Genomic DNA, 23,162 nt, shown 5'->3' with positions numbered 1-23,162 from the left:
TTTGTGCCATTAACAAGCACCCTCTTCAATGCTCCTCACTGTGTGCTCAGCCAGCCCCTATTCCTTTATTTTCTCTGAGAATCTTATGGGACATGTTTTCAAAGGCTGTTCTGAAGTCCAGAGAGACAATATCATTTGCCTTCTCTTCATCTACCATGATTTTTTTTAATAGAGGGGAAAAAAAAAAAAAGTTCCAGCTGCAAGTAGGGACCAAAGATCCTTGAAAACAATTGACAAATCAAGCATCTGATTAAATTTCAAACATTCATTCCATGAGGGGAAGCTGAGGAAAATGAGCTTTTCTAGGCTAGAGAAGAGGAAGTGTAAAGGACTAGCTGGCACTAGTCCTTCAGCAACTAAGAGGTTATCAGGAAGACACAGCCAAGCTCTTTGCTTTGGTCCAACAGCACACACACACACAGTGATCACACATGGCACAACTCATTCATTTCCAAAACTTCATTCACTTATCTGTGTCCTCAAGCTTTTTTTGTTTGTTTTGCCCAAGGAACAAAGCAGCACAAATCTTATTTATCCACTCTGCTGCCTCTGGAACGATGGGTCACTATACAGGAGAAAGGCTTAAAGGGATATTCCTCTTTTTCCCTCTCATAAATCTTAAGACACTGAAACAGACCAGCAGCAAGAAAGCTTGTACTGCATTCCTACTATACAATATATTAAGCATCTCCAGCCTTATTAGTCTGAGACAGAGGTGACGATGACCTGCTTCTTTCCAGCAGCGTAAAAGACAGAAAAAATCCACAGGGAGGAGGGACAGAGCACCATTTTCTATTGTTGACTGAATATAAATAACTGTCTGATTGACACAAAACCATCTTCTGACTACATCCATACACTAGGAATCTTCTTTTTCAGTGACAGATAAGAACATCACACAATTCTATAGAGACATGGAAAGCTGAATGGCATCACAGTATCTTGCACATTTCTAAGAAGGAAATGTAAAATTACAATGCCTGTTTTCTGCTAAGCCACTATACAAAAATACTATATGAGCAAGGCTGGTTTTTATTATGCCTATACAGAAGGTTCTTTTACAGAAAAGCAGTGCTTCAAAAGGTAATTTTCAGGCTTATGTTTGTAAAATAAGTATTTCTACATGGCAACATCCTTCCAAGAACGTTTAATCAACTCTCTCTCTCTCTCTCTCTCTTTGTAAGATGCCAAACGCAGCTGAAGGTGAATTCTGTCTGTTGGTGACCTTGTACAATCCCACCCTTACTCAGGAACACTTCGAGGAGAGGATACAGGAAATCACTGCCACTTTAACAGCCCCATGCTGATTCCTGTGAAACTCATCCAAGTCTAGACACTAGATTTAAAAAGCCAGTCTGGTTACAGTATTCACGCTGCACATCACAGGAAATGAAGAAAGTGTCACACTTGCTAATTTTAAAAAGTCACACTTACTAAGTGGTCCTGGATAATTTTTAAGTTTGCAATGCTTGCAGGATTATTTTCTTTTTTTTATGACTTACATGCATCATATGGAAATGTTAGTGAAGAACAAAATACTAAGAATTTCAAAAAGTGGAGAACCTTTTTCTTTCAGGAGACAGAAAGTACCAGTAGGTAGAGAGGTGAAATCCACAGGATTCAGAATTTTGATATTAATAGAGATTACACTGATCATTCAGCTTTAGGAAACTAAAACCCCAAACCATCACACAAAACCCCACCCCAAAATACAAAAAAAAAAAACCCCAAAAACCCACCAAAACCCAAGTGAACAAAACAAACAAAAGAAAGGTCTGCTCTGACAGCAAGATTTTAAGAAAAGTCTGTCAAGAGGTACAAAATTCTTCTATATTTTCTACACTGTCTAAAAATAAAGTCTGTAAACTGAGCATGAGTTGACAAATTTTGTCGAGTTAATGTCTTCGAGGCCGGTTGTGCTAATAATGTTTTCATATAATGTTAGCAAGTTTGTATTAAAACAAAAAAAGGCCCAAATGACTTTTGCTAAATTAAGAATTTCTATGTATTCACAAGCCAGCTGCAGTACAGTGCATGCAAAGAGGATCAGGTAATCCAAGCTGGCAGGGAGCTGTCAAACAGAGCTGTAACCAAGCGCTGTTTCCTCTACTGGAGGTAGAGGAACAGGATTCCATCCCTCACCTTGGGATTCCTGCAATTGTATCTTAACCTGCCTTAGTCTGATTGAACTAGGCAAACAACACAATTTTTTTGAAACATTTTAATTAATCTAGCTCATTTAAAATGAAGGGAGCTGTGCCACAAGCACTGGAGACAAGGGAAGAGCAAGAATGAAGATTTAGCAGGAGTAATTCAGTTAAAACATATGGATTAAGAAACAGAGAAAATATAGCTTAAATAGCTTGAGATGTCTGACAACAGTCAACTATTACCACACACAATTACCCTGTGATTCAGCTCAATACAGTTTTCTGAAGTCAATGTTTTTGTTCATATCTTATTTTAACACTAAGAACCCTCTACTCTCTTTGCTCTTCTGGCTAAATGGCACACAAAGAAATAAATCACTGCAATTAAAAAACATTCAACTTAAAAGCCATTGAATACTGAAGACTTGATGGCAATAACCTTGTCAAATGTTCCATCCCTACTCATGAATCAGTCTTTGTACCCTTCTGCACACCCTGCTTTGCTAGAATGGTCTCTCCTGTTTGATTATCACCTCACTAATCCTAATCCTGCCTTTCATGATTCTCATTTTGCTTCCATTCCTCTTCCCCGTTCTTCACCACCACCTTTGTCTTTTCCACAACCTTTAGCTCATCTGGGATGTTTTCCCTCTTACCTTTACAAATATCCTGTTATTAACCAGTAAATAAATTTCTATTTGCTGTTGCTTTTCCCTCCCTCAACCCACTCTGTCTATGCTCACAGGGTGGCAATCACAAGATATCCTCTGGTTGTTTGTTCAATTTCACTTTTCAAACTCTGTTCCTTATTATTCCTTCCTATGAACCTACTTTACCCATCTTTTTCCTTTCTCTTCCTCCTACAGTCACCCTCAGTAGGAACCTTTCTCTCAGCAGCTTCCCATTCCAATTTCTATTCCCCTTCTTTCTCATCCTGCAGCATCAGCAGAAGGCTGGACTCTGCTCCAATTAAAAAAAAACAAGCTTCCAAAAATACACTTGGCCAGGATTTCAATGATTCCTGCTTGTTTCCTTTCAGGAGTAACAGAAAAAAAAAGATAAAAGGCATAATAACACTGAGAAGTTACACTTTTTTTTTTTTTTAAACTAGGTTTTTGTTTTTAAACAAAGTATGTAGATTTTTCACAGATTGTTACAGAAACCCTAAACCTTGAAGTCCTCCACTTACCAAACACACATAAACAATGAATCAGTCACATATTTAAATACTACTGCAGGAACTTTTATAATTATTATTTTTCCAATATATTGTCTGTACCAATGACTGCTTTTTCACACCTTTTCCATAAAACATTATAATACAGTAATTCTTAGTGAGAAAACAAAGGGGTTTTTACACTTGTAGCTCTAGAACATTTTTGCTTCTGCTTTTCTACAGTCTTCATTTCTTTGCATTTATCCTCCTTACAGAAGTTTTGTAAGTTGGATCTAAAATACAACTATAATCAATTTCACAGAGTTCTATGTCAGATTTCTTTAAATCTTGGCATCTATTCTCCTTCTTTTTCCTACAATTTTTTCTGGATTTGTTAAAGCTCTCTTTAGGCCCCTCAATGACATTCTTCAATTTTTCCTCTACTACTTTTGTTATGACACCTTATGACTTTTTATACAAGCTAAAACAGTGTTTTTTAATACTGCACAAAAAACACTTCACTTGGAAAAATTAATAAACCAAACTGAATCTTCAAAGAAAAAAAAAAATAAGAAAAAAAATTCCCAAACCACAAAACACCAAAGCAAAACCCAGCATTCATGAGATGAACTGTACACAAACAGGGAGAAGAGCACAATGGACTGAAGTGCTCATCCTTACAGCAGCATGGAACAAGATGAATAAACAGCATTAGAAGCTGCAACCTGTACACTGCAGTTTCCTTCACAGGCAAGAATACAACCTAAATCCCCCACCACCTGTAGAATTGTGTATTTTTGGGTATAGAATCACCCAGTTAGAACAGCAGGATTGTAGAGCTCCACATCTGACTTACTGCTCCAGAATATAACTATCAACGCTTTTCAACACAATATGAAATTAAGGTACATAGGAAGCTTTAAGTAAGTACATAATGACACCAGAACACTTGCAAAGTGAAGCACAGCCTACAGCCAAGGCTCTGCCAGGCTTCTTGAAGCAGAATTTGGACAAAACCTTTAGTCTAAACACAGCCCTGAATCAATTCCATTTAATCCACAGATGTGGATTCTTTGACAAAAGCAGTGGCTGGAACTTACCAATGACTTTAGCAGGCACATTATGTGACTAAAGCTACATCTGAGGGGAAAAAAGAATGAAACGACATTTTAGAAATACAAAGTTTGGGTTTTTTAATGTAGAATTTCATCCCTAGAAACTGCCTATTTACTCCTATCAGGACAAAAAACCCAATGACTAACTCAATGCCATTAAACCGCAGATAAGTATCCCTTTAGCTTGTTACAATATAAAAGCTCAAACTTTTAATTTGCTTTTATGTGTAATAACCCATAAGAGATGTGAATATGTTCCAAAAACATCTGCGGTGGGGATATTTGGAAGAACATAGTCGTTTTATTCATCTTAAAGCAGCAATGGCAAAATACTAATTAAGATAAAACTTGGCAACTCAGTATGAGTGATAGGTCCAAAAAAAGCAAAAATTACGTATTTAGCCTGGACAGAGCAGCATGAAAATATTTCAGCAGGTAGTTTGCTCTGAATATAGCTTACTTTTTCTGATGTAAGGTGTCTGACAGTGTTCAGGCATTGTTGAGACCTGAAGGAAGTCAAGGGGGGAAGTTCCAGATATGGAATTAAAACCAATTCTCACAAAACATAACACCCAGCTACTTCTTTAATAGTAATAGTAATTGAAGACATAAAAAAGAGGTTTGTATATGCTACAGCAAATGCATCTACCTGCCTCAAATTTGGATGTAGACAAGGCTCAGTCTTGGTAATGAGAAAACTGGAAAAAGACAACTAAAATATGCACTGTAACTCGTGGTCAAAGAGTTCTACAGACATGGCAGGAGATGATAAATCTGACACAGCCTGTGGCAGAGATGCAGCTTCAGTACAGCTACAACAAGTGGAAAAAAGTTTCAAGGCTGTACCACATGAACCTTCCCAGCTGGACTAAGGTTGAATGCTAAAAGGAAAGATTTACATCCAGGCAGTTTGTATAAAACTCAGGTTTTTTTCCCCCAATATACTGCAAATTATGCTATGCATATGCTTTAAAAATAAGCAAACGAACAAACACGTTTTTATCCCCACAGACAGTTATCAGCTGATTATAAAACTCTCTTGGGTAAGCTTAGGCCATAATTCAGAATTTAATATACTAATTAAAATAAAGACTTGCAGCAGCTAAGCAAGGTTTTCTTTAATCAGTTTGTGCAAGCATTCATTTCAATTCTATCCTACCTTGCAGAAAAACAAGTCTGATTTACTCCTACCTAACGACCCAGTGACACCTTAGAAGGAACCAGGAAGAAAGATGGTCACAATTATCTGTTTTTTCTCTCCACATTCAAGTGAGAAGAAGCCGAACATGTCAAGAGCTGCCACCTTAACTATCCCTACTAATGGAGATCCCATTTCTGATTCTCAATGCAAACACACATTACAGACTAAATAATCAAAGCCCCCTTCCCCATTTTTAGGGTAAAGTTCAACTGAAAAGACTAAAGCAATTCTGCACACCTCTTGGGATTCAGATCTTGCTTCTTCTCTTCCCTCTGGGTGCACACTTAGAATGCAAAACAAAGACAATCTCCTGTATACCTTGGATCTGGTCTCTCCAAATACCAAGAGAGTGATTCCCACCTCCCAGTTTATTACGGAAATCTTACACAACACCAACTGCTATAGGCAAAACCAGATCATATGGCCAAAACCAGAATGAAAACAATTCATGAAAAGACTGCTATAAGGTATCTCGAAATCATTTTACATAGTTCACAGATGTCACAGTTCAACTGTATGTCCAGGGTAGCAGCACTTGGGTTGAGCCCCACTTACAAGATGGACTATTTCCAACTGTTCGCTCATTTCATCTCTTAAGGAGAAAGGACTCCCTTCATATGGCTAGAAAATTCAGTTTTTACAGCCTTGTCCTTTCTGCAGGTATCAGCTCAAACAAAGTGTTAAAACAATTGTTTTATTGTCAAGGGTTTACCCCAAATGAGACTTCAAATACAAGCTGGAGGAATACTATGCCAAACTAAAAGCACTTTAAAAAATACATGTATAGTCAAAACTGCTAGTGACCTTCTGATCCTCCTCCCCTACTTTTTTTTTTTTTTTTTTTTTTTTTTTTTTTTTTTTTTTTTTTTTTTTTTTTTTTTTTTTTTTTTTTGGGGGGGAAGGGGGGAAGGATCATTCAAGGAAGATGCTGGTCTGGTTCTCAACAAATGAATTTCTACATGTGGAAAGAAATCAAGGAATAGATAATTGTGTTAACTATGTGATACCCCTCTGTGACAAACCAGATTCCAAATACCACTAAGGCAGCATCACTTAAGGGTCCCTTCTCCCACTCATGTTTTCCAACACATGACAACTGCATGTAATCAATCCACTGAGAAGCAGAAAATATTTGTCTTGGAGATTAAAAAAAAAAGTGTAACCTGTGCTTTTCTTCCAAAGATACAGACAAGTAAACTTCCTTCTGATAAATTTGTTTCCTGGTTTAACTGTTTTCATGGCTTCCATTGCTCCCCAGTTCCTATCCAGGCGAAGATGAAAGTTTTAAGAGTAATTGCACTGCAGTGGGAAAACTAGTCAATATCCCTGAAGAGAATGACTGAGTGGGAAACTTACAAAAGGGCTGAGGGGAGACATTTTAATTGTGATTTTTTTGTCAGTCTAGTTTAGTCCCCCAAAAGAGCAAGAACGTAAACAAAAATGACAAAAAGGAGGGGGCAACACTTCTCAAGGAACACTGCTCAACAAGATTTTTTTGGTTTATTTTAGAACTTTATTATATACATTTTACTAGATAAAAAGCTTTGAAAATGAACACTTGCACAGAAACTCATTTCTAGACAAGACAAAGATAAACTTGAGCCGTGATATTAATATTGTGAATATTTTCTACTATTTGCTGTCAACTTCCTCACAAGGAGATGATTCCCATTTTACAGAATTGCCTACAGAAAGCTGTGAGATTTTCATATGCTGCATAAATGTTATCAACTGTTTACATAAACGAACATGGACTATAATTTAAATAAGCTGTTTTTATGAGAACTATCTGACCATAGAGTCTGTACTACCAGATACATTTTCTCAAGGACTTAAATCAAGAAACCATTCTAACTGGTAAAAGAGCATATGCTGATCAATTTTAATTAGTAACTGACCTTCAACATCACAGTAAGAAGCTGAACCTTTTTTCAGTCCACTCTGAATAGCACCAAACATTCATAAACACACAGAGAATTTTGGACACTGGATCATTCCAAACCATACTATCATATTTACCTTGTTGATTACTAGCTCACTATACTGAACAATAGCCCTTCCCAACCTACCTGATAAAAAAGAGGAGTGACATAAAACGTGCTCTACTGAGAAACAGGACAAGGGAGGACTGTGGAAACACCTGAAACTACTTGGGGTACAAACAACAAGCACAAAAACACAAAGCACACTTTCACACCAGATCCACACTGTCCACTTTCTCACCCCTACTGCATGCAGTAAGTGTGCCAGGATCAACAATTTGCTCCTGATTTTGGCTGTGACAACTCAGCTCCCATCCACTGAAGCAGACAAAAATATGGGGGTTATGCACATTTTGCACAGGATCTTAACTCTAAACAAGTGAAATACTTAAGCAGCACTTAGTTAAATGTAATTCTGGACTTAGCACACCTCTGTGCATTTGGGCTGCTTGAAGGAATGCTGATGAAAAGATTTTTGCACATCATTAAAGAACAGCATATTTTCTGAAGCCTTATAAACAACACATTTCCAAAGAGCATTTAAGCCGATAGGACAGAAGATCATATTTATGTCTGCTAGAAGTGAAGGAGAATGGGCAAAAAAATGAAGCATTTTACCAGCCCATTTACATAAATGGATAAATTTAAAAATATTTTTTAAAAACCCAACCCCAAGATACAGTGTTGATATCATCTCTGACATACCAACAGGGCAGCACGACACACCCCTTCAAATGAATTTACTGGTGTAACATTTGCCACAAATCATGAACTCCTGCACAAGACATGCCTCATATTTTGGAGATACAACTTTCTCCTTTCTCTTGGGGATTTGTATTTCTGGAAGTCCTTTAACTAGAGCAGTAGGTATGTAGGTTTTCCTGAGATTTCAGGAGTTACCCTGTAAGACAGCATTGGCCTAAAATAAGTGGCAAGAAAAAAAGCACCATTTTTAAATTCATTTTTTGAGGATCTACTGCCTGCAAAATAACAGAAATTAGATAAAGTAGCAAATGTGAAAAATACAAAAAGCACTTTCTGCTAGTTAGAGTATATAGGAAAGAGTGGAACAGGTTTGTACTTATTAAGTACAAAACACTTGTTTTGTAAGTGTTGGTGCTGAAAAACCCTTTTTTTCCCAGACACTGACTGGGTAGGGAAGCATGGTTGCTAAGAAAAGTAGGCCAAGATCTCATTTCCCCCTGGTGAGAAAAGATCAGATAAACTTCCCTCTTCCACACATGCTCACAGGAACACAATTCTACTGCAGAGAACCACCTCTCTTCCTTCAATTCTAGGCAGAAGCAGTGAAGCCACACAACTTTACTTTTTCTTTGCTGCAGAGGCAAAGTCAACCTGCAAAAAGAAAAGCACTTTCCTCCACAGCTTTTACAGCTATTATGGGGGAAAAAACCCAACCCAACCAAACAAGACAAAACACAGTCACATTAAATACCTGAACCGTCATCAGGACCTTGAGACAGTAACAGAACAGGTTACCCTGTACCACTCCCTCCAGAGAAAACAAACACAGGTCTCAACACCACAGTCTCAGCTGGCTGCAGATTCACAGATAAAACTGTAATGATGACACTTTTTCAAAGGTTCTTGTAGCTCTGAGAAGAAACCTTTTGTTAGCTCAGGTTTCAAAAAATGAAATTGCATTTTGATTTTGCAGCAAGCCAGTTTCCATGGGAGCAAAATTCTGACTGACAGCTATGGCACAGTCTGCTGGGAGCCCAGCGAGTCTGAAGAACACTGAATTAGATCTCAGTCTAAACCAGAATACACCATGTGAAACAACGTATACAAGTTGTTAGGAAAAGGTGTTCCTTGACAGGAAAAATACAAGTCAAAGCAGGGGAAAAAAATCCAGAATGAAGCTTTGGCAGAGTGGCATATTACAAAAAGAAATTCTAAAAGAATGAAAACTGGCAAAGAAACATTTAAAAACCATTCAGGTGTATTGACACCCAAACTGGAAGTAAAATGCTGGCACTGAAGAGACCAGCAAAATCCAAAACTGTTCAATGCCAATCAACAGAATATATTGTCTTTATCACAGTAAATAACAGTAATAAAAGCATGACTTACAAATTTAAACACCCAAAGTAAGAGGAAAAAATCCAGGAAGTTGTTTATTAACTACAGCTGTATCTGAAGATGAAACAAAGAAGAACACAAGATATTAAGAATAGAAGATACTTCTCCTTAGAAAAACTCCCTCATGTATTCTCAAGGGAAAAAACCACAGGGGACAGCTATTTTCTTCACAAGCTTTACAAAACAAATTCTTCTAATAGCAGTTGTGAAATCCAGACAAAATCTGTCCTTTTAAGAATACAGATGAAAATGCAGGACCAAATAGTAGCTCAAGATAAATTTCATCAAGAAACTAGAGATGGCAGCAAAGTCTCAAGCTAGCATCTGAGTGTAAGAGGAAAAGTTAAATGAAAAGGAAAGTTCTGAGTAATTCTTATAGCTTTGTCCGAACAGTAAACATTTCAAGTTGTTTTTTTCTTTTTTTTTTCCTTTTCCAAACAGTGACAGAATAAAGGGAACCTATCAATAAGAACAGCTACAAACCACCGTAAGGCTCTATTTTTAAACGCAAAAATTTCACAGATCAATTTTTAGCACATATGAGAAAAAGAATTTTAAGGCAGCTTTCAGCAAAATACACATTTAAGTTCTAACATACATTGATATTCTCACAAGTGACTGCTGATTTCTGCATGTTCCAGCCATATATCTGAAACCACATTTCAGGAAGATATTATTCTTACACTTATCCTTGTTTTTGCAACTGTAACAAATACTGAGAAGCTGGATATAGCCTGGGTTTTGAGAAGAGAACTTCACACACTAGTTTTCTGGAACATTTTAAATTCTTAAAAAATACATTAGCAATATGAGAAACTAAGTCCCATTCTGAAAAACAACAAACATTTGGGGAAAGAATCACGTAAGTTTTAGAGAGTGACCTCACCTTTTTTCTTAACTGCATCCCTGAGAATGATTTCAGATTATACTTCTGAGTTTGCTGTTTAACACAATACCTAAGGGATCCTGGATATTGAAAAGTGCCATCTCAACAGACATTGTAACTCAGCAGCATGGAGAATACCCAACTAACAGTTTTGCTGTGGATTTTGCCTCACGAATAGCTGGGAGATGTTCTCAGAACTTGTCAGTCCATGCCAGTGCAGTGACAGCTGCTACTCATCAGGGCTTGGAGCAATCCTCCCAAAATCAGGGCACATTAAAATCCTTCCCTAACACAAAGTGCCTGCAAAAGCACTCACCAGGCTACAAGGTACAGGAAACAAAGGTACTCTTATCACTCCTAGCTGATGTTCTATGGAATCATTTAAAAGTCACCAGATCTACTAAGAAGGGAAACGAAGCAACCATGATGATCATCTTCACACAGCAAAAAAAAAACAAAAACAAAAACAAAAACAAAAACAAAAACAAACAAAAAACCCCAACTGATTCCCAATCCCTGTTCTGAGCAAATTAAGTATTTCAAACACATAACACAAAACAACTCTACAGTCAGCAATCCATTTGAAAACATCCCTTATCAACACAGAAGACAGACAACTTGAACTTTTGAAAACTTCAAACTAAGAATCCAAGTAAGAAGAATCATCTGCAAGAGCTGAGAAAGTATCCTCAAAGTGTATCTCGATGGCAGCTATGAAGTTTTGAATACTTTACAATTACAAGTGCCTGCAGCTGATAAAAAAAATTGACACACTTGAGATCTAAGATTAGGGAAAGAACTTCTGATATTTTAAGCACCCTGTTTACTTTATGCTTTTAAAGATAATTGAACCTTAAGGGCTGAACATCCGAGAAACTCAGCCAACAGATAACTGCTTTTTCCAGAAAGGAAAAAGTAAGAAAAATAATCTTAATCTAATAGCTCTAACTGAGCAAAACAGTTCTGTCTGACCTTCAGTTTTGAAAGCCCCTTTTGTTCCTTTCATGTCTGTAGTGCTGATGGTCTGAAATTAAGATACTTGCAGAAACACACTAAGAAATATGTTACTTGTAGTTCGGGGGCTGTAGAAAGGAAAAGAGTGTTTTCTGTAAATGGAAGTTGGTACTTTTCAATCTAAACTTGATCTAGATACACTAACACAGAAGTTTTCTAAAAAAGACCCAAGACAAAAACCCAAATAAAAAACACCAACAAAACAGACAGACAGAAAGGCAAACATTTTACCTGAAACAAGTTCTGGATCATTACAATACATTTTACATTTAAGTTTAGAGAAAAACAAAATCTGAAAATAGGTGGCTCGGGAAAACTTTGGTTTTGAATTTCTTGAACATTCCTAAATATGCTATCAGAGCTCTTGCACACAATCACATCAGAACCAGAAGTAACAAATTTGGTTTCTATAAAGATCAGAATTACTCACAAACATCCAGCACACTTCTTGTTCAGAGTACACTCAATTGTCAACATTTCAAGTCCTGAAGGACCCAACAAGGCACATGCACATCAGAAGAACATCTAACCATGTCAGAAGCTAATATGCTTCAAAGAATTAATTCAAATATTCAACAAATAAAAATCCCAGACTTAGTTGCCTTCCTAATTTTAATTGGCTGTGTCACCAATTAAAATCCTGAATGAAGTGAGGTCCTGATGTAAAGTTAGTGCTTGGTTTTAATTACAGGGAATTTCTATGTGTATAGGAAGAAGGAAAAAACAAATTAGAACATAAAAACAATGGATTTTTTTGGTGCAAGTATTAATATTTGCATGTTAATTTGAAATGTTTCCTTTCCCCTCAAAAAAAGTAATCTGCTTCCTTTCTTCTTGCCCTTTCCTTACCATTGTCTGGATTACTGCAGAAAGGGGTTTGGAAGTTAGCTTCCAAGTTAGCTTCCTGATTATACAAAAAAAGTCAAACACGCTTAAAAAAAGCCAACTAATAAAGCATTTTATGATATGGTCTTGGTAATTCACAGTTGTCAAAGGTGAGAAGAAGGGAGAAATGCCTGCACACTTTATCTCCCTCCATCCCTGAGTTCTCTACCAGAGCAAGCCCTGACTGCACTGTAGGTCTGGTCAAGCCAGTGAAAACAGCAGAATAACCATCCAACAAGTGAATATTTTAGTGCACCTGGCTCACACAGATCAGAAAAACACGGACATTGGCACAGGCAAAGGGTGGATCACTCAGGGCATGGAAGCACATAAAGAGAGCAACACCACCTTCTTCCAGCAGCAGCAAACTTAATTCAGCTCCTGTCACCAGGATGCCCTCACACACCCCTCACACAGGGCACAAAGAGGAGAAAGGCTTCTGCTGCCATGTTCACACAACCTCCAGCACAGCTACAACTTGTCACAGCTCTCCTTCAGGTATCATGATACACTTACAGAGGCTGCAAGATCACAAAGGTGCAGGATTTCACCTCAACTCCCACCCTGGCTCCTGCTCTGCATGCAGTACTGAGCAGGCAGCATCCAAACTCAACCTACCTGCTGCAGCAGCATTCAAATTCAACCCTGGTAAACATAAAGAACTTCACAAAGCTCTTTTCTAGGAAAAATTACTAGTATGGATCACTACTGATGTAGAAAAGATCCTATCACTTAATATATAATTCCCTAAATTGTTTGTAGCCTTCACAGGCTATCCTCACACCCACCTTCTTTATCATCTTCTCCTAAACAGAAGGGGGGGGTGGAGGAGTGATTTGAAGAAGGGAGATAAGATTACTTCACTTGCTTCTTCACTATCCCTTCCATTTACAGGTGTATTGATCCCTCTAATTGAGTGTAAATGAGTGCTTTCCCACTGTTCAGAACTGCTCCCTTCTGTTCAGTATCAGGAACAACTTCTGGAGCCAAAAAGAAAAAAGAGAAAATGGCCAGCTGACAACTCCATTTGGATTATCAGGATTTCACTGGAGCAGTGTGGAAGTAAAGCAGTAACACACTCCTCTGGCTGGCTTCTCTAAGCTGGAACATCAAGGACACAGCCAAAGGTTTCACTCGTAGACCCTCTCCCCAAAATGAAAGTGGGAGAAAAAAGGAGATGAGGAACATACCTAAGTTCTGAGATGGTCAGGACACGCTGAACTTTCTTTTAGGAGAAGTTCTTTAGTTCTTTTTTTTTTTTTTTTTTTTTTTTTTTTTTTTTTTTTTTTTTTTCCTTTGGTGGTGTTACGTCTACTTCACAGACTCACTTAACAAGACACCTAGAAAAAGACTTCATGAAGTTCTGAACATCTTAAAGACCACTGTAGCTGAGAAGCTTCAACCTCTCTACAGTTAAAGACTTCCTTCCTTACTCCTAGTGATCTTTGGATCAAAAATTTCCCAAAGTCAATTACCTTCCAAACTCTGGTAACTGAATTCATATCAAGTCACAAGTTACCCAAGAATAATGTGCTCCCTAGGAAAGGCACACTTTGAAATTCTAAGGGTTTCCTAATCTCAGCTACAACAGAACTGACACTTTGATAAGATAAAACTAGTTTTGCAACTTACCTTAAAGTGCTTCCCAACAACTGAACAGAACACATTTTGAACCACTGTGAACGCCTGTACAGGACTTACACCCCAGCTTTTACTTCTAAAAAATTTGTTCACAGGGAAGTTTTGTACAGCTTTCTTAGTTCACATATCCCAGGAAATTTACTCGATATTAAATGCTAGGAATAATTGCTTATGCACACATAATCCAGAAAAGAAAATGGAGATATTAGTTAAAAATGAAATCAGAATAGCTGCAAGCAGTGACCTGCCACTGGGTAGCCAAAGAAACAGCCAAAGGAGCCAAGTAAAAATCTATTCAACCAAATGCTAGTTAGAATCCCTGGTGGAAGGCAAATATTCAGAATTTCTTAAACACACAATGCACTTTGTAAGTAAATGTTTTCAGTTGCTGAAGACACGTTCTAACTATTGACTTCTGAAAAAGTTAAGTCAATACAGAAATTGGCAAAATATTGACAACATAAGAATTCTGACAAATCCTAAGCCTGGAAGGAAAGCACAGCCCCAGTGCACCTTGAACACTACAACAAAATACAGAAGGTATGGACTAACTTTCTGGCTATCCCTTCTCATCCTATTCTAGAAAAAAAAGGGATGAAAGTCAAAGAGCAAGGCACTTGTTTAGCAAGGGACATTCAATTCTGTCCTGTGAGAATACTTTAGGCAATAGTCTTCTGTCCTTTTAATCCTAAATTTATCCTATAAAAGTTTTTTTTAGTAATATCTCTTGAAAGACTTCTCATACAAACTGAAATGAAAAAAAAAAAACCAAAAAAAAACCCCTTATTACAATGTAAAGGTCTTTTATGGTCAAGCTCTGAAATTTCTTTCATGAACAGTGAACTTCACTGTTTTCACGTCCAGAAAAATAATGGTAAAAGGGAGCTTAAATCCCCAGTAACACAAAGGTAACTGAAATGCCACAGTTTTGCTGTGCACTGCTGTTTCCAACAAGAGCAGCATTCCTTGCACCTCCCAGGGAACACTGGAACCCATTCTGAATGCAGCAGGAGTTTATTAAGAGCAGGTACTAACTTGGTACACAAAACACAGTTCAGTTTACAGCCATGCTCAACTCAAGGCACTCTCTTCCCATGCTTTAGATGCCTTATCGAGGTATCCTCTTACACACTCATCTGATGTAGGCAAAGAAAAAGTTTCTTGGGGTTCTTCTGGTGGGAATAGTTGATTACTACACTATCTAAAGAGGTAAGTCTAATTTTTTTAACAGGTAGGGATGATAGTTCTGGCCATGCTGATAGTCATGCTGCATACTAAAAAAAAAAAAAAAATACTCCCTCCATTCATGAGAGTTATTTTTACCAACTCCACAATTCAGCACAAAATATCTACTTATAACAACCACTCATTTCTAGAGTCATCATTCTTTAGATGACACATTTATTATGACTACAAGTTTCGGAGAACTGATCTTTGGAAACATCATATTGAGGTTAATAATGCTTGATTACCGTTCACAGTAGTGACATCTGTATAGAAGATTATGAAAAAGCACAGTGTCTCAGACAGAGGGCTAAGTAGGTGAGTGGCTGTTGATATAAAAGGTGTCTCTCTTCTTTCCCTAGTATTTCTTTATCCTAAAGCATTTTATCTTAAGTATTATGTTTGAATTGAAATTCAAAAGATTGAATCAGCAATCACTTGGGTCCTGAAGCCTGGCCCCCATTTTTCTGAAGGCAACAAAGCTTCATCCAATTTTAATAAAAAGATCCAACTCCTAACTTAGCAAATCTTTAAGTCAAGGTCACTTTTTTCATCCCACAGAATCTCAGTAGTGAATTTGTCCAAGATCTTCAAACTTTCAGGCTGAAATTACACAGGACTAGCCTGCTCAGATTTGCTCATTTTCGAGGCTTCCTTCTCTCTGGTGTTTAAACACATAAACATATTTGCAAAGCCCTTGCACAATCTTTCTCAGTTTGTATTTTCCCAGATCAGGTTCCTCCAATCTCCCGTCTTAGGCAAACCTCAACTTCCCAATCACTACAGCTGTCTTGTTGACATCATAAAAATCAGAGCATCATTTATGTTGGAAAAAAACCCCAAGATCATCAACTCCAACCTCTGACCGATCACCACCCTGTCAACTGAACCAGGGATGGCACCGAGTGCCACATCCAGTCAGCTCATGAACAACTCCAGGGATGGTGACTCCTCCACCCCTCTGGGCAATTCATTCCAATGCTTAGCAATCCTTTCCATGAAGGAATTCTTCCTCAAGGAGGATGTATGCAAGAGTGCTGCTGTCTATCAAGACAATATTAGAAAAAGCTGTACAATTAGAGAGTAGTGACTGAAATGTTGTACTCTGCAATCAGGTTTATTCATTCTAGTCTGTGCTCAGCTGCTTCTCTTAAGTAGGCAGAGCCTCTTAAGTAGAAACAGGTCACTACCACAGCTAAAATCCAGAGCAGAATAACTTAGCTAAGGATATACTCCAGCAATTATACACTACAAATAATCAACCACTATTTTTCTGAAGCAATGCACATTATGACCTCATGCTTAAATCAAATATTTATTATAATCTGTTACTCTTATGTACTGTAACAGAGACAACAGCCAAGAACGTTTTATTAGCAGAGAGTTTCACACAGCACTAAAAAACTCAAAAGCTAAACTAGACAAATCAGTTGCCATACCCCAAAGAAGCTCCGTTCCCTTCTCCCTCCCCCCTTCACAAACACTGAGTACATACTACAGTTGTTTCACATTTTCATTTGATTTCATTAATTACACCCATCAGTTATGTGCACTGGTTTTACAGGAAATGCCAAATCTCAACAGTGTACTAGAATAAAAGTATGTCTGAGAGTCAACAGCATTCTAATTCCTAGGAGTGAAAATGGAGGCAATAATGAAAAACAATACCACTGAAACCATCAAAACATCTCTACATAGCTTTGTTACCACAATAATTACAATTATTAAAAGTTTTAAGTATTTCCTGGACAAGGAACCCATGAGCTCTGCCATCTTTTTCCTGAACACTCCCAGACTGAGGCATAAACCTAAAGCACTTCCAACTCCAGGGAAGTGCTTAGGATGGAATTGCAACCATCACCCTCTGTCTAACTTCAGTGGGCTAGAAGCCTTCAAATTTTAATGAAAAACAAACAAACAAACCAACAAACCCTGTCCCACGACTCTGTGTCCTCAGCTCACTCCTGTGGTGTCCCAGCAGTGTTGGCAGTCTGGAAGGAGAAGGGAGCAATGCCTCCTGGCTCTGGCCCTTTAACTACTCTGCTAGATGGAAGAGCCCAAGCAGAGGGATTCATCCCATCACAGAGGGATGAAAACAAACTAAAATCCCCACTTGTGTAGAGCAGAAGAGGATTAGCCTTAACCAAGTCTGAAGAGACAGCATTAGCACCAAACACCATGTTATAGTCTGGTACTGGGAATGCCAACAACTGCACTACTACACACACACACTGATGGCCCACAAACAGAAGAAAAAAAAATTACAAAATAGACAGTTTAAGTGACTATTAGTATCCCAGAACAGATAAGACTGGAAGGGACATCAGAAGGTTATCTGGTCTCACCTCCATGCTCAAGCTGGGTCATCCCACAGCACACAGCCCAGGATTGTGTCCAGATGGGTCTGGAATATCTGCAGTGAGGGAGACTCCACACCCTCTCTGGACAACCCGTTCCAGTGCTTGGTCACTGCACAGGAAAAAAAATTCTCCCTCATGTTCAGGTGGAACTTCTGTGTTCAATCTACGTGTTGCCTCTTGTCCCATTGCCCCAGGGAGCAGAGCCTGGTCTATGCCCTGAGCCCTCCCTGCAGACACTGACACACAGGGATGAGGCCCCTCTCAGCCTCACCTTCTCCAGGCTGAACAGGCCCAGCTCTCTCAGCCTTTCCTCACGGAGATGCTCCAGCCCCTCCATCACCTTTGTCACCCTCCACTGGACCTGCCCCAGGAGCTCCATGTCTCTCCTGTCCTGAGGAGCCCAGGACTGGACACAGCACTGCAGGTGATCCTCACCAGGGCTGAGCAGAGGGGCAGGATCCCCTCCCTGACCTGCTGCCAGTGCTCTCCCTAAGGCACCCCAGGATTAATGACTTCAATTGTGACCAAAGCCCTTTTAAACACAAATAAATGTCTATCATCTTTATCTCATTGTATTTACAACTAAAACATTTGGGGAAATTTTAAGCAACTTCCAGTCCTGCTGTTAGAAAGGTCAGACAATCTTTATGGTTCTCCTCTAATGCCAACATAAAGTGATATGGATCTTAAGAAGTACAAAAACGTAAAACCAGGTAATTTAAAATAAAGTCCTTGCAGAACAAGGCTCTATCATAAAAACCTGGCTTCACTCTTCTAGATTCAACACCTACTAAAGACAGGCGTTCTCTCTTTGGCACAAAGAAAACTCCTGCTATGTGTATGTGGAGCTCCAATGATAAACTCAGAACAGTCTGCACCTTGGATGAGTAGCCAAGATGTTTCAATTTTACACCTACTAGGTTTTACAAACTACTCAAAGCATTTTGAATGAAAATTCTAATAAAAAATAAATAAGTACACTTAGCACTACTATCTGTGAGCTGTCAATCAAACACATGGTCTGATCCACATAGTAACACCCTTCAAGATTTTAGGTTGTACTTCTCAACAAATACACAGGGTGAATCTCTTCAAAGCCACCTGGAAGCAAGTTTGAAAAAAAACCAAAAAAAAGGGCACATCTGTATTTTTCATCACTATCACTTATCTTGAGATAGGTTAACACATTTTTGAAGGTCAATAAAGAAACGTCCAATTCATTTCTTGCTGAAGAATGTTTGTGCCAGACAACCTGAAGAGACAGTAACCTCAAACACAACATGTCTGGTTAAGTAAAAATACATGACTAACATTAGTGTCATAAATGCCACTTTAAAAAGTTGAATGAGAAATTGGGATTGTTATTCTAATTTGTATTTTCATATAGCTTTCAGCAATGGAAAGGTATACTGGAAATATATGCAAAATTAGATTTCCCCTAACATTTTTTCCTAATGAAAACATGAACTAGAAATTCTCTCTATCCCTCCTGGCCTTTCTTTCTACCCACACCCCTTTAAAATGAAAAATGCATGCTTGCAGAACTTAAACACACCAAATGTCATATAATAAACAGTTTATCATTGTCATTCCCATCAATTCATTCATATACTATTGCCCTGTAATTGTTCCTCACCAAAAGCTATTATTGCTGCATTTACTCAAAGTCAGTCTTATCAGTTTATTGTATTTAGAAGTGTTTAAAGCTTATCCTAAAGATCAGAATATGCCTCAACAAATTGGCTGTCCACTGTCAGCCAAGAAAGTATCTCCTGATTTCTGTAGTAAATTGTATGGGAACTTTGACTAAACACTCAGACATTTTACAGGCAAAGACCTCTTCCCCACACCCTTTATGAAAATACCTTTTACTACCTTAAGTGACAGTGGTAACTACCTATTTAGGAAAGATGAATTACACATTTTAGTATTTCATGTGTCCGAAATGCAAATCAGAGGCAGATGTGCTATTTGTAAGAACTAAATCACTGTATCCATCAGTAACAAATCCCAGGAACATGCAAACACTTATGTATGTTTTCACTGAAAGATGTTTGGGCAGATGCATACGTAGCAAATTCAAAGCAGATTTACAACAGCTTTCCTCAAGTTTCTTATGGACAGGCAAGGCAGTATCCAGAATCTGTAAGCTAAATAAAGATGCTGCACCTCTGGTCCCCTGGAATTTACCTGCGTAGCACTGCAAAGAAATAAACTGTACGTGAAAGTTGTGTGTTTATTTTAAATGTTTGGGGTTTTTTTTAGAGGACTGACTTGACATCTGTGCGGAAAAGCCTGAGTAATCACAACCAGCTATCAGCCCTTCACACCACCACTGCTGCTATTTTCAGTGATACACCCTGTTTTCGCTACAGTGCTCTTGGCATCACCGTGCTACTGTGATTCAATATTTATCTGTTAGATCTAGTTACATCACAACACTCTCTATACTACCTAAATCTCGTGTGGAACTTCTGCAGCTAATCCACCTAATCCACCGGTTTTGAGCTCTCCCTTCGAGATTCTCGAGCCACAGAACAAGAAGTCGGTGGAGATGTGCAAACATCTGGCCCCCTGTGAATCATCCGTCCTCCGGAGGGGTGTGCAGTCATGCATAAGCCCTGCACCTTCCTTCTAATGGCAATCGGGCAGGAATAAGACTGAGTGTGAGCTGCAGTGGTTAGCATAAAACCACTTGTGAAACGAGTGTGCCGAAAATTGTCTTCAAAACACCTTTAATAAGAGTTTTGCTCCTACAGAAGCTCCTCACCAGCATCGAGTTAAAGCAATCATCATATACCGTTTATGATGGCAAACAAGGCCCTTGGAGCTTAATATTTTTAAAAGTTGTGTTAGGAGCAATGTGGTAGTGTCTTGTGAAACGACAGAACTGAGTGCTGAAACTTCTGCTGACAACAAAGCCACCTGCTATGTCCAAGACCAGCATTTCAGTATAATCCCGAGAAAAGATTAATTCTAGAATATTTTTAGCCCTGGCTTTGAAAGCAGACAGCACTCCACACACACTGAAAAGCATCGGGGTGGAGAGCGGGCAAGAGAATACATGCAGGAAACATTCTTTGTTTATAATCAAAACACGGTCAATTATTCTCATAAAATCCATTGTCGAGAAGAAAAAACTCCAAGCACACTGAACAGTGTCACCACTAAGGCTTGCAGAGCAATCTCAGCTTCAGAATCAGACACACAGAAAATCAGGCAGTCTCAGTATCACCGTATCTTTCATGTCCTTTTCACAACACAGACACAACTACAGAAAATACGATGAAGAAAAAAAGAAAGGATTTCAAAACTGAGCAGTCACAGGAATACGGGGGCAGGGGAGAGCGGAGTTTAGGTTTAATTCTTTATCGCCATCTGATTTGGGGGAATCTCTGCATTTTCTTGGCGACTCGAATTGTCATTTCCATCCAGCAGCGAGCGGTAACCCGAAACGGCAGCTGGGGAACGCCAGCCACTGCCTCAACTCCCGGCTTTCACACGAGCCTCGAGCATCGGTTTAACAGCAGTTGCATAATAAGACTCAAAAGGCCAAGCACTCCTCCTGCCTTGTACATCTCCATTTCCACACGAACGGGAGTGATGGATGTGGACGAGAACCGAGCGCCACAACCACGCCGGTTATTATGCAGCAAAGAAGAGGAAAACCCAACACCTGGCGCACAAATAGGCAGACACCCAGCGAATAGGTGGATCTACGGAGAGCTATCTTCCCCTTTCCCTTCCCCAATAGGCAATCCTTGATGGGTGTGCCAGGAATGGGATATCGGGGGGAGGAGGAGAAAAGGGGTGGGAAGTGGTTGCCGCTTGCTGCAGCCAGGCTGAGCGATGGCGAGGTGGTTAATCATGGTGGCTGAGGAAACATGGGGTCACTTCTCCCCCTTCCGCCTGCCGTGTGCCGAGGACGGCGGGCACCGGCCGCGGGGGCACCCGGACCCCGCACGGACCCGCCGGCGGCAGAGACTCAGGTGGGTCCCGGGCGGAGCATCCCCGTGCCCGGTGCGGGCGGGGGTCGCGGGGCAGCGCTCCCCCTGCCCAGCCCTGCCCAGCCCAGCCCGCTCCCCGCCGCACTCACTTGCCGATCACCTCGCAGAGCTCGTACACGTCCTCGAACAGCACGTCGTCGTCGGCCATGGTCCGGGCGGGGGGGCTCAGCCCGAGAGGCGGCGGCGGCGGCCCCGGGGACGCCCGGCTCCCCCGCCGCTCAGCGCCCACCGCCACCACGGTAAATCCCGGCCGCTCCCAGCGCCGCCCGCCCGCCCGCCCGGGGCTCCCGCGGCCGCGCCGGGACTCCCCGCTCCTGCTGCCGCCGCTGCTCCTCCTCCGCCTCCTCCCGCCGCGGCCGCCGCCGCTCCCCGCGCGTGTCGCACCCTGCGCGCCCCCGCCCCCTCCCGCGCTCGGCCGCGGCTCCCGGCGGGCGGCTCCGGCTCAGCGGGGCGGCGCGGGAGCCATGGAGGGGCTCGGGCCGGGCGGCAGCGCCGGGTCGCTCCCTCGCCGGGCGGGAGCGGGGCGCGCGTTCCCGGGCGGGCGGGAGCGCCGGGAGGGAGGATAATAGTGGGAGGGGGAAGGGCGGGGGGGGAGTCCAGGCGCGGGCGCTGATTCCGCTCCCGGGCGCGAGCAGGAGGAGGAGGCGGCGGAGCGGCGGCGGTCGCGACAGGCGGTCGCGATAGGCGCTCGCGGTACCGAAAGGCAGGCGGGCGGGCGGGCGCGCGCGCGCTCCCGCTGCCGTCACGCAAGCCCGTCACGGGGGCGGGCGCCGCCGGGGGCGCGCGCGCACGCGCGCGGGGGGCCACGCCCCCAACGGCCCCGCTCGAGGGGTCCGGGGAGGCGCGAGGGGCGGGGGGGCGCGCCGCGCGCGCGGGAGGGAGGGGTGGGGTGGGCTTGCGCAGGCGCGGGGCGCGGTGACGTCATGGCGCGGGGAGGGGGGCGTGTGACGTCATGGCGCGGGGAGGGGGTCGTGGCGCGGGTGCCGCTCGCTCTTATCGCTCACACGGCCCTTATCGCCATTGTCGCCCCCGGCACTCATCGCCCCCATCGCCCCACCAGCCGGAGCGCCCGGGGCGGGCTCGAGGGGCTCCCCCGCGCGGGTGGGCGAGCGGCGCTGCCGCCCTTTGCCCGAACCGGGGCTGTGGCAATAAAGAACCTCTGTGCGGACCCGGCTTTGTCCGGTGGTTTATTTTTCATTCTGTGTATCCCAGCGGGATGTGAGTATTGTCTGCAGCACGATCTAAACCGTCTTTGTTACGGGAAAACCGCTCTTTATCCCTAAAATAGTGAATTCACCTTTTGGACGCGCCTCCAGCGGCGCGAGTCACCGGCGGCCGCGGCTTCTCACAACATAAAAACCGTGTGCCACACACCGGGTGGATTTTAAAAACACCAGTGCTTACCTGATTCATTGTCCCGTGTTGCACGTGTGTGCTT

At 41.2% G+C, this 23,162-nt stretch overlaps 1 protein-coding gene across 4 annotated transcripts in view; it reads right to left on the bottom strand.

Annotated features, from left to right (window-relative positions):
• CASK (calcium/calmodulin dependent serine protein kinase) overlaps nucleotides 1-21,958 on the bottom strand; it is a 189,382-nt gene extending 167,424 nt beyond the window's left edge. For 3 of the 4 annotated variants that reach the window (XM_083883313.1, XM_083883315.1, XM_083883316.1), the window contains exon 1: nucleotides 21,814-21,958. In XM_083883313.1, the coding sequence (XP_083739439.1) occupies nucleotides 21,814-21,872 (59 nt within the window). In that variant the 5' untranslated portion in view covers nucleotides 21,873-21,958. The remainder of the gene's footprint in view (nucleotides 1-21,813) is intronic. The other variant, XM_083883314.1, reaches the window with a different exon arrangement.
• Between the last annotated feature and the right edge of the window lie 1,204 nt (nucleotides 21,959-23,162).

This window comes from Zosterops lateralis, assembly GCF_965231275.1.
Source record: "Zosterops lateralis genome assembly, chromosome: 2".
Classification (NCBI taxonomy): Eukaryota; Metazoa; Chordata; class Aves; order Passeriformes; family Zosteropidae; genus Zosterops; species Zosterops lateralis.
Note: the sequence above shows the minus strand (reverse complement) of the source record. Positions and strands in the feature narration are given on the sequence as shown.